Here is a 12,802-nt window from a genome sequence, read left to right on the forward strand (position 1 = left end):
AGAAGGGCTGTCTTGTGCGATGGTGTGCACGTGCAATCCAGGTTTTTTAATAAAGCATGGCCTAGAGAGGGGACTGCAGAGACCGCAGATAGTCATAAAGAGCCATGGATTATGGTCCTTATTGTATGCTAGAAAAGTATTTTGTTTCTGTGTTTTGTTTTTAGTATACTATTGTTTGTTATTTCCATTAGCATAGTAGAACATGCTAATGGGAATGTTGGAGAATCTTATTGAGTCGAACAATACTGAACAATGTAAAGTAGATGAGTCTATATGCTTATATTTTTGTACTTCTATTTTGTAACTATGAAAGGTGGTTCCTAAAGGAACTTTTTTTGGCGTGTTTTTTATTTTAATTTATTTTAATTTTATTTTTTGCAGTAGAGGCCAGGAACTGGGGAGGGAAGTAAGGGAAGGGGCAGAAAGCACCGCTATGGAGGGGCAGATGAACAGGGGAAGATGTTGGGCATGCATTAAATCTAAGGTAGGGGGCAGTGTTTCTTATGCTCCTTGATTGCAGCCTTGAAAACACTTCGAAACTGCTCCCCTTACAGAGTGGTGTGTTCCAGTATATACAGCGTACAGCCTCTTTTATGGCTTGCAAGGTAGCAGGTGGAATCTTGTGCCCCACAGGAGTAGCCTGTGTGGTGGTGGTAGTATTGGTTGAGGAAGATGAGGTACAGGAAGACAGCCTACTACTTCCTGAGAAAGGAACAGCCTTTCTCAGCGCATCACAGTGGTTGGATTTGGTGTGATGGTGCATGGAGGTGGTCCCGTAGGAGCACTGCCCAAGTTGTCCACGACTGAGCAGTGCATTTTACCTTGATAGCTTTAGCGTTTGGTACACCCCAAACAGTGGTAAAGAACTGCCACACCCAATGATTCTCTCTGGGTGCTAGAGGTAGGCGTTACCTCTACCTCATCGTCCTGGTCCTCTTGATTGTTTTCGGAATTATTGCACTTCTTCCATTGTCTAGGCCGTCCAGCTCTTGATAGCGGTAGTGGTGGTGGCTCCTGGGGAGGAGGGACGGCAATAGCTGATGCCATTTTTGAAGATAAATAGCAGTTCTGCTAATATTCTTTCACTTCCAGGCATGAGCTGTGTTGTAGATTGCAAATGAATATAATTGATAAAAATAGGTGTGGGAGCTGTGTAATGGTACATCATTTTCAGTTTAAAACTTCCAAAATCAGAAGGAAATGCAGTTCCAAACTGTTCGCGAAGCACAGACCCGTTCGCGAACACGTCATCATGCTGCGCATGGTCAGGTGACACTGTCCGGAAGGTTCACGGTGACGTCAGGCGTTCGCGAACATCGGCAAACACAAAAACTATCGAAAAAGTTGCAAAGAGTTTATAGAAGTGTTACCAATGTTGCTAGGAGGTAGGGAATGCCACAGTTTTAAGTTAAAACGTTGTACATCGGTCATAAATGCGGCTACATTGGGGCTAAGTATTATATTGGGAATTTGTAGCAGATTAGGGTGCAATGGTAAAAACCCATGAAATTCAGTGAAAAAACTTTGTTAAAGGGACGTTATGGTTATGTTGCACTAATGCAAACCTATGACATTTTGTGAAAAAACGTTAATGGGACGTTATTTTTACAAGAAAAACTGAAACCCCCCAGAAATTCGCCTGTTGTAGTAAACTAAGCAACCATAACTCACACCACCACTAAATAGGGGCAGAAAAGGAGAGGAAGCTATCGTGTTGGGTGGTGTAATGTGTATGGCAAGTGTAAAAATATGGCTGAAACACCTCCCATGCACGTTACACTTTGTTTTTTTGTATGGTAGAGAAAGGGTTTTGGGACAGAACATTATATCTCTCCCCTTTTCTTAATCTGTACTATACAAAAGCTCTAGTATTTGCATTAGCATACAACATAATGCTAATGAAAATGTTGGAGAATCTATTTTAAGCAGAATTGTAAAGTAGGTGGAATCTATAAGAGTATGTTTTTTTTTTAAAGTTCTATTTTTTAACTGTCAAAGGAAGTTCCATGGAACCTTTTTTTAATTGTAATTTAGTTTTCTTGGGTAGTAAGAAGGGGGAGGTTGGGAGAGAGAAGGGCCACCAACCACCCAAAGGGAGGGACAGGTGGACAGAGGAAGATGTTGGGTCTGCTCTTAAATCTAAGGTAGGGGGCAATACTTCTCATGCGCTTTCATCGCAGCCTCAAAGGCACTTCAAAGCTGCTCCCCCCTACATAGGACAGTGTTGCAGTACAAAGAGGACTGTTGTCTGTGAAAAAGGATCAACAGCCTCTTGTATGGCCTGCAAAGCAGCAGGAGGAATGCTCTGCCCTACTGCTGTGGTTTGCATGGTGGTAGGAGCAGTTGAACAAGGTGAAATAGAGGAGGTTAGCCTACTACCAGAGAAAGGAACAGCCTTTCTCAGGGCATCGGGTGAACTGTGCGGGTATGGCGGTGCATGGAGGTAGTGCCAAAGGAGTATTGCCCTTGTTGGCCATGACCGAATGTGGCTCCGCACTCAGTGCAGCAGACACAGGCAGCCCGAGCCTTTGGTACCTCTCCCACTGTGGTTATAAACTGCCACACCCATGATTCTGAGTACCTGAAGTAGTTACCTCCTCTACTTATTCTTGCTCTTCCTCCGGCAGCACCTCTGCTGCAGTGCCCCTGTTCAGGTACTCCAGGTGGTGGCGGCCACTGGGGACAAGGGATGGCCATGACAGATGCCACTTCTTTAGGAAAAGGTGTTTCCTGCAGTTCTTCAAATAGCAGCCTCTCAGGATCTCTTCCAGATTGCGAATGACTAAAAGTAATGGGTGGGTCCCTTTAGAGGAACATCTGCAGACTATGCTCCTGACTGCAGACATCAGAGCTTACAAAAAGCCTTGGAAAGTTCTGAAAAGTTAAGAGATCAAATAATGAAGGCAGTATTAGGTGTGGAAGTGTTAAGTTTCAACTACAAACTTCCTTGATTGGTCGAAAATGCAATTTCAAAATGTCCACGGAGCATGGCAGCGGTCGCATCTCCCTTCTGTCCTCAACCTACTCAATCTCTCCTCTGCCTTTGACACGGTTAACCATGCCATCCTGCTCAACCGGCTCTGTGATAATCTGGGTATCACTAATCAGGCTCCGGCCTGATTAACCTCTTTCCGCTCTGATCATCCCTCCCAAGTCCAACTTGGGACCTTCCTCTCCTCTCCTCTGTCTCCCTCTACTCCTGTGGTATTCCCCAGGGGTCTAACCTCTCTCCCTGGTTGTTTAACCAATACCTGGCACCTCTCACCCACCACATTGCTGCATTCTGCACCAACTACCAATGCTAAGAGGATGACACCAAGCTCACTTTCAGGCTCTTTGCTGCCTCCTCTTCTTCTCTTATCCCGGACTGTCTCTCTGCAGTCCAAGAGTGGTGCGCTGCCAATGATCTCTGCCTGAATGCCAGCAAGACAGAGATCCTCCTAATTGGCACACCAGCACCCTCCTTTCCCCTCATTCTCTGGCCGGTCTCCTTTGGCCCTCCCCCTGCTCCCACCTGTGAGGCTAAGAACCTTGGGGGTTATATTCAACTCCACTCTATCCTTCTCTCCTCACATCTCCGTATCTAAGAAGTCAAAGGCCTTCTAGGACCTGCGACCAAAATATCTCCAGCTTTCTTTCCTGAAGTATCTTTGTACTCGACCTATACTCGACCTATGCTCCTCCACCTCTGACTCCTTGAGGGTCAGGCGTTTTTCCAGTAAGCGAGCTAAAGGCAGATCTCTCTCTTTTGCGGGCACCTCCCTCTGGAACTGCCTCCCTGCCTCTCTGAAACTTGAACATAATCACCTCCGGTTCTGGAAGCAGCTCAACATTTTCCTTTTTGCTTTTGCCTTCTCTTTTCCTCTTCCCTGCTGATCGCCTATCTGTTACTGAACTGACTACCAGGCTACCCTCTGAGCCACGGGACCAGGTCCCTGTCCTCCCAGTTGCACTCCTGCAATGTCTCCTGGCAACCCTGCACTTGGGACTGTATCTATAATCCTACTCCACCTCTACCTGCACTATCCATCATTTGTCGTTCTGCACTTAACCTTGCACTGCCATCTGTTGGCTGCACTTTTCGTTTCTTGTGTTTTGATCCTATGTCCTGCACTTCTCCTCCTCCCCTTCCCCTGGCACTTTTCCTCCCTCCCCTACACGTGCGCAATCTCAATGTCACTGCGCATAGCAGGATCGCTGTCTTGTTCCCCTCCCTCTGCCTCTTCGCGCTTTGAAACACTTGTGTATGGCGTGCTATAAATAAAATATATGTCATATCATAACCCTGTTGGGGAAAACCATTGTCACTTGAAGAGAGAGACTTGTCTCAGTCCTGAGGATGAAAGAGAATCGAAGAAAGTAGTTTAGAAGGGATGTGACGCATATACGAGGGAGAGAATTATTCAACACGGAGTAGGGGGGGAGCCAACAGAGATTGGGAACTAAAAGCCTGGGAGGAAGTGCAAGAACCCTATATCTGCATATTTGAAGTCTAGAGAAAGCACAAGCCAAAAACACTGAAGGAGAAAGACGAGATAAAGCTTGCCACTGAAGAAGATAAAAAAGCAGAGAACCTCAGGGAGAGAAATCTTGGCAAAGAAAGCCACAAAGAGAATCAAGACAAGCATAGTTTAGGAAAGCCTTGGTAAATAGACTGGGAAGAAAATATTGTGATAACCAAATGTGTGAGGAACTACTGGAATGAAAAGTACTGCAAAGCTAGGCCCATAGAAAACACAAGACCCAAGAGTCATTTTGAAGAACTACAAGAGTTGATTAGAAAGTCTATCCAAGGACATTACATCAAGAAGTATATGAGCCAGAAGGATACCTGTACATATGAAGACTATCCAAGAACAAGAAAAGACCAGGGGAAGAAGAGACATTCTCTTGGCCTTTTTACTTTAGTTATATTTAGTGGTGGGTTGGATAGTTAGTTTGGAGGGTGGACATATTTACTTTGTACTTCCTGACATCTGATAGTTTCTTTACAAAGGCATTAAAAGTGAGTACAAAATGTCCTCCACGTGTCCGACCCCTTCTTCCGACCCACCACAGTAAGTATTTGATCTAATAGAGATCTATATGTGTAACATAATAAATGTGTATAGGTTTCATTGGCATCCGGGGTGGTGGGCCCAGCCAATCTGTTTCTGCGGATCACAGGCTGGAACCTCTGATCCAAGCCCCCATTCCACGGAACCCGCAGACTGCTTCAGCCGCCCCGCTCTGCCATCTTAACCCGCCATCGTGTATCTTTTTTAAAACCATTCCCATCCCCACCTCCCCTGCCCTATTCCCGCAGCAGCTTCACTTCATCTCGCTCGCTAGTCTGGCTGCCATGGTAATGGAAGACGGGCTCCATAGGCAACCATAGTAGCCATCTTGGCAAAGTATTTTCATTCATTGAACGGGACGTGCATGGTGTCCCGTTTAATGAATGCAAATACTTAAAAAATATATATATATGTTAGCACCCCAGTTTACCGCTGTGGAAACCCAGGGTGCTAATTGTGTTAGTAACCTGTTCCACGGCTACACCAAGGGTGTAACGTCCCGGGGCCCTCGTTAACCGCCCTTGCTTCGCTCGGGCTGTTAACTCAGGCTGCCGGGCCGTTGCCCCCAGTGTGTCAGTGTGTCAGTGTGATGTGTGATGTATGTTTCTATGGATAAGTGTGTGGAGCCTTTGTGCTCGCCTGAGAGTTCAGCTTTGTTGTCTGCCATGCTGCTTACCTTTGGAAGGCTTGGCTTCCCTTTTTGTTTGTCTGTTTGCCTTTCCTCCCCTTAGAATTAGTGATTGCACAGCCCTCAAAAGGCAAAAAGTGTCTTAACACCACTCATTGTAGTTCCAGTATTTAATTAGCTGTTATTTCTATTTGAAGGCCGACTGGTTTGCTTGAATCATTACCTTCGTTATTGTAGACTGGAATTTTAAGTAAAGGTTGGTCTCCATTAAGTGCAATTATTTTGTGCATGTGCCATCTAATACCGCTACAGAGTCCATGTGGGTAGATTTGAATGGAGGAAGCTTTCCAAAAAGAGCAAGTCCTATTAACAATTGAAGGTCTGTTCTGGTTCTAGCTGATTTAGCACTTTTTTGTAAATCAACCACTAGTGTTACAGGATTACATTTGAGAATAGTATCTCTGTATTTTTTTGTGGTTGCTTTGGAAGTGGCCGAGTCAGGGTAGATGTTTTTGAAGCTTCCCGGTTCATTTTCATATGATGTAGGTCAGGGACATGTGGGAGGGGCATGAAAGGTGGATGGCATACAGTTGTTGGCTCAAAGATGCTCCGATGGACTAACCTGAATTTGATCAGGTTAGTAACACCGTAGAGCATTGTCAAATGCTGACTTGCCGAAGGTCAATTTGTTAAGAAATCTCTATGCTGAAGCCTTTCAATAATTTACATTGGGACCATTTTACCAATGCTTTATCACTGTTTTGTGCTCGAACACAAAATCTCTTCTGGTGAGTCTGCCCCAAAGCATTGATCACTTCCAGGTTTTCTTTTAAAAGTTTGCATAATATTTGAAGACATTTAAGATGTTCTTACTTTTTCCTTAGTGAAAAATATGAATTTTCACTATGGATGCATCATCTTCTAGCATGAACATTTCACAACTATGCTTTTTGAAAATGATCACAATGTTATATAATTAATATATTTTTGAACAAGTGTTGGTCATTTTAGTGATCTTTCTTTCACCTTTTATTTCAGTGATTTATCACAACGTCTCTTACCATGGCTAGAAAGACTAATCATTTCTTTGTATTTTTCAGAAACCTGGTGAAGACAGTCAAGCTCATCTACATTTGTGCTTATAATGTGTTTGTTTTGTTTTAGATGCTGAGACTACTTATGTAGTGACTCTGGAGGCTTTACTTGCTGCCCACGAGAACTCTGTATATGCTGTCCACTGGCAACCTTCATATGCAAAAGGTAAGTAATTTAAGTGAACACAAGCTTGCCCTGACACCGATAGTAGCCAACATGTTATGTATTGAATAGATACCTAAAAAAAAGAACAGTAATTTGCATGCATAGTTACATAGTAGATGGAAGATGCAGAAAAATTCTAGTTTGATGAAGTTTCTTTTTTTTTAAACAAATTGAATTTCTCTTTCATTATGCAACTTATGTATAGTGCGCGTCTTTTCTCATTAAACTGGACAGTAATTTACACTGTATTTATTACCTAGACACAGGTAATTTTGGATAATTTTCCGTGTTATAGTCTGAACAGAACTTGAATAAGTTGAGGCAACAACTAATTGTATCTGAGAAGTTTGGTTGACTTCCTTACAGGGTTGACTATCCACCAGTTGTTTTAGTGAACTGGCCCTCCTTCTCATTTTGATTACATAGTATTAGTAGATTCTCTTGATTTTGGGGTCAGGACAAAAACACCTAATTGCAGTTATCCCTGTGCGCCATCTCCAAGAATTGCTGTTCAGAGCCCTGGAGGTCTATTGTAGATTCTGAAGAGTGAATAAATAAGAAGTGGTCCACTTAATATAGATATTCCTGTCGGATCTGTTGCCTACACACACTCCTAATCTGACTAAATCTTTCAAGCCCATTCCCAGTATGCTGCAAAGCCAGAATCATCATGATCTGGGGTTTAACCAACTGGCAGGCTATGCACAAATTCCCTACCAATTGGTATCCTGCCTCCCAATGGATGAGTCCATTCAACGCGTGACGACCACCAATGTTTCCTCCCATGGTGTACACCAAGTTCAATGCCACCACACTGAAAGAGGAGCGCTGGCCCTCCGGTTTCAAACACCTAATTCCACCCTAGGCCCAAAACCTATCTCTGGTCAACGTGTTATGGATCATTATTTCCCCAAATCAATTATTACCAGTACTGAGCGCAAAGCTTTACCTGCAATTATATGTAGAGCCATGTTAGATCATACGGTTATGATCTCCCAGCCTAATTTTTCTGGTTTGAAGGACCTTACTGACATCAGCATTATTGAGGTGGCGGACAAAGCGGAAGCAGAACTGAAGACTGATTCACCATTAACGCCTGTGCCCTTAGGTGAGCAGGGTGTGGAAGTTCCAACCCTGGATTCACCAACCCCACTGGTGGATGTGCTTACTGGAATTTCTCCTGAACTTGACCAACTTGTCACCGATCAATTATCACCAATAATAGGGCAGCAGTGCTCAAATGATTCTTCGGCGCTGCACCATACTTTGAGGGAGGTTGATGAACGTATTCGGCGACGCACCCCACAATATCTGCTCTAAATAAGCTCTTGAGTTCCTTTGTCTCCCTGTATGATAATGTGTGGGCAGAATTGAAGTCTGCTAATGTAGTACTGTCTGAGGTGATGTTTAAATTAGAGGAGTTGAGAACTGAGGTCCGCCTGGGAAGATATGGAGCTGGGCTGGGGGAGGGATCGGGGGAATAGAGACTGGCTATTCATGTCACCATCTCCCACTATCTCGGGGGGCTGAGCAAGTGATCTCCATTCCGGCCTCCCTTGGTGCTGTACCTTCGGCGACTATTGAAATTTCGGATGATACTATTGAAATTGAATCACCAACTAATCCACCTTCTCCTGCGGATCTGGCCCAAAATTTGACAAACATTAACCCCATTGCCCCTGATGTGGTTGACCTCACCAATGACATAACATTCCCTGCGGGGGGGGGGGGTGAGAATGTCAATTTGGTTAATGAAATGCCTCAGATGAAACGCCCGATCAATAAAAGAGCGACTGTAGCCAGAGGGAAACAGACAAGAGCCAAACAGGGTTTCCGTAAAAATCGGCTCCTATCTATCAGAACTGCGCATACCTCCTTGTTTCGCTTTGGTCTGTCTCCCGTTGTGGAACTTGAATCCCTGATCTTGCCCTCACCACTAGCAGCTAAGAGAGTGGATTCTATGAATCAAACAGACTTTAGATGGGAAATGCCCCCCAGCTGGTGGCTGTAGGGGAGGACAGTATGCCTGGGGTACTAAGTGCCCTAAAGGCTCCAGAATCTGTTGAGGCACTGTGTGCTGTTAATCCACTAAAGGATGGATTTAAACCACCTTCCTCTAAGAGCATGGCTGTAATACCCCCACCTCTAATCCCTACCTTAATCCCCACGATTGTTGGGAGGGAAGAGTAACCCGTCTCTGGGAATTAATGAACTAATTGAGTCTGTCTGGGGACTCTGTAAGGGGGCTTCCACCTCGGGCGAACTACAGTACAACCATGGCACGGGTAGATCTACCACTTTAGCCCATCCTGAGGAGTTACCCCTTACTTCTAGTACTGCTGTTGCACCTGAGATCGGGGCACCTAAATTGAGTGAGGGTTGTGGTGGGGGCAAATCAAGTTTTTTGGAGGCAAAGGCAGATATTCCAGATGTAGTAACAAAATCCCGAATCTCGGCTGCGGTAAAGGATATTTTACGACGACTCTATCTACCCCACCCCCCCCAAGTATGCCCCCCCTGCCCCAAAAGGTAAATATGGGCAAATCGGATAGGTTACCTGCTAATAGGGGACGTTCAGACATGGGGTCTTTTCCTGAAGGGTACAAAAGTGCGCCATATCGAATCCAGATCAGCAGTAACTTGGATCTGACTATTAATATCTGTCTGAATCGTGTTAATATCCTGACCATCTTCTCAGAAATTCCATCACTTGCTTTGGTGGTATCTAATGATACACAAAGAGTTTCATTCCCATTGAAGAGCCAAATGGGCACCAGTATCATTGATGTGGCATCTCCTCTGGAGGGAGGCCTTATCTGAGATTGGTATTGATGTCCAGAGGCCAGAGGAGGAGAAGAAGGCAATTGTTCACCAACCTATTAAACCTACCCTATGTATCCCTGGCAAATTGGGGCCTTCAAATAAGGCGGAAATGGGAGAAATGAAAGATATAGATTGGCCAACGATAATCTCCTCCTTGTGGCAAAAAGTGGTACGATGATAAGTCTCTGGGTGCGATAGTTGCCCGGAGGAGAACCAATTTACGGTAAAATCCTGGAACACCCAAGTTAACTCGCACCTATTTACTAATCAGGAATGCGTGAATGAATTAAGATTGGCAAACTGTGTCTGTTTACAGAAGACATGGCTTACCTTTGCCCCTTTCCTAGATGGCTTTACGGTCTTTGTGCAATTTGGGAAAGAAAGCACTGGTGGTAGACCCTCAGTCTGACTGCAACCGACAAATCAATTGAAAACCTTCCATTTGGGGCTTTAGGAATCAAACTTGGCTCCTGTGAGGACAGGGTTAAACTCCTGCTCATCAATATATACTGGCATAAGAGAATTGCATCCTTCGATGATTTCTTAAGTACCATTGGCGATATTGTAGATACCTGGAGCGAGAGAAATTTGAATGGGAGAATTATGGTGCTCCGTGATTTCAATGCTGATTGTGACCAACATGGCCCCTTATGGAATTTGGAAGATCTAACTGGTGGGGACTCAGCAAAGAGATCGCGGGATAGTAAGTGGATGGTAGGGCTTGAGGGCTGAGGCCTCCAACCATTTGTAGGAAGAGCTACTAACCAAACTATCCCATCAGACTGGAAGACGTGGCACAGAGGTCTAAGCTCTTCTATTATTGATTACATTTTTGGTGATTCTTTTCTTATTAACCACTGCCAGTCTTTTGAGGTGATGAAAACTGTCTGGAGTGACCACTCTATCCTGACAGCCACATTTGATTTGCTGCATTAGTTCAGGGACTCTCTGACCCAACCACGAGTAACTGCCAATGTGGCTGGGAACGTTGTCAAATGGTCTAACCGGAATATACTTTTGTTGAATGCAAGGGTTAGGAGTGCACTTGACCCCTTTTCCTATGATTGGAAGATTAGATGTTCCAACACCAATGAGCTCCAAAACCTTGTTGGGGGAATAGTGACAGGCATTAGGGCAGGCCAGGGGAATAGATGTAAACCATTACCCAGACATACACATGGCTTCAGCACTGAATCAGCTGAAGCAAAAAAGTCAATGAGGAGGGAAATTCGTAAGATAAGGTCTAATAACCTCCAGCAGGTAATCTGGAATGAATCAATTAGAAAGAGGGGACAGGCCTATAGGAATCTCTGTAAGTCCCGTAAACATATCACCCTACAACATGACGCAGAACCGATGCTTGGCATCTTGATTAGAGCTGATGTTAGCGTGTTCTGGTATCTTATCAATGGGCAAGACCCTAACTATGCTGTATCGCCGCTTAATTCCATCTCTGAGCAAGTCTGGGTGAAATTCTATGAAGATAGATTTGGGCTCCCGATGAACAGTTCCTTGATTGAATCACCACTGAAGGGATACGACACTTGGGATCCCCATCTAGACCTAGCTATTATCAATGGTCTAATAACAAGATCTAAGTACTCTCGTGCACCTAGCCCTAATGGCCTCACAAATGATACCTTTAAGGAAGATCTGTTGATTCTGGAAGTTAAAGAAATTTTATCCACCGGGAACACTCTGGGCTCCTGGAATACGGCACATGTAATGCCCATCTTCAAGTGTGAGGGCAGGACTGACCCTAGTAATTATCGTCAAATTTCATTTATCGATACCGATTGTAAAATCTATTCGGCATTCTTGCTCTTATACTTGGAGGAGTGGGCACCTATCTACCACCCTCTGAACCAATTCCAGACCGGGTTCCAAAAGGGAAATTCTACTAATATCAATGGGTTGGCTCTTAAGTGTATACAAGAGGAGGCTTGGCTGCAAACTAGGGGCTGTACGTATATGGCCTCGATTGATTTAACTGCTGCATTTGATTTTATCGACTGCGGCAGATTGTGGGCCAAATTTTTCCAAGTGGGGCCTGCCTGAGGGGTTGCTGAGACTTATTTCTGGGGTGTATGAAAACTGCGGCATGCAGGTTCGATTAAATCAAAAAAGGGAACTTGTCCAGGAGAATACGATCTTACCGGGGGTGAGACAAGGGTGTGTCCTGGCTCCTTGGCTATTTAACCAGTACTTTTTAGAGGTGACAATTTCACTGGCTAAAGAGGGTTTGGTTGCCCTCAAGGATCAGCAACGAGAAAATGGTCTGCCTAATTCATGCTGACGATGTATTGATATTTGATTGCACTAAAGTTGGGCTACAAAGATCGCTAAAGAATTTTGAGACCTTTGCCAATGACAACAGGCTAGTCATGAACCCAATTAAAACGAATATTCTTGCATTAAGAAAAAAGAAGGGTACAATTAAAGGTCCTGTCTGTACTGTGGGAGCCATACCACTGAGGCTGGCAGATTCGGTACTGTATCTGGGCTTCCATTTCTCTGCCACTAGATGTATCAAAACAGCGAATGAGATCCTACTACATAAGGCAGAGCTTCTGGAAACCGAGGTTATTTGAATCGATCGCAATTTTGTTAGATTCTCTCTCAAACCCTCAATGATGTTGTATAAAGGTAAAATAGTGCCTAAATTGATCTATGTCCTAGAATTAAGATAACCTCTGTAATGTTCTGAATAGAATCGAGGGGAAAATTTGGAGGTGCATTTTGGCCGTGTCTAATGCGATACCGATCTCAGCAATTCATTTTGAGCTGGGAACTGTCGCTGTGGGCTCGGGTCCAATGGGCTTTGCTGATCCTGTATTCAAAAATTATTTCTCCCATCCCTAACTCACTTTACCAACTTCTGAGTTGAAATTTGGATAACTCGCCTGTACTAAAGTCCTTCAGAGCCCGGGCAGACCTCATTTGGGATGACGGTGGAAACTTTGATCAAGAACCCAGTGAGGACTAAGCAGGCCCTATTTGATTATGACTGGGCGCAGAATACTGATGTATTCCA

At 44.4% G+C, this 12,802-nt stretch overlaps 1 protein-coding gene across 2 annotated transcripts in view; it reads left to right on the top strand.

Moving 5' to 3' along the window:
• Positions 1-12,802, top strand: part of ELP2 (elongator acetyltransferase complex subunit 2) — a 1,316,635-nt gene that overhangs the window by 608,040 nt on the left and 695,793 nt on the right. For both annotated transcript variants that reach the window (XM_069620606.1, XM_069620607.1), the window contains exon 9: positions 6,850-6,945. In XM_069620606.1, coding sequence (XP_069476707.1) covers positions 6,850-6,945 — 96 coding nt within the window. The remainder of the gene's footprint in view (positions 1-6,849; positions 6,946-12,802) is intronic.

This window comes from Ambystoma mexicanum, chromosome 5q (genome assembly GCF_040938575.1).
Source record: "Ambystoma mexicanum isolate Mex_15411 chromosome 5q, UKY_AmexF1_1, whole genome shotgun sequence".
In the NCBI taxonomy this organism is placed as follows: Eukaryota; Metazoa; Chordata; class Amphibia; order Caudata; family Ambystomatidae; genus Ambystoma; species Ambystoma mexicanum.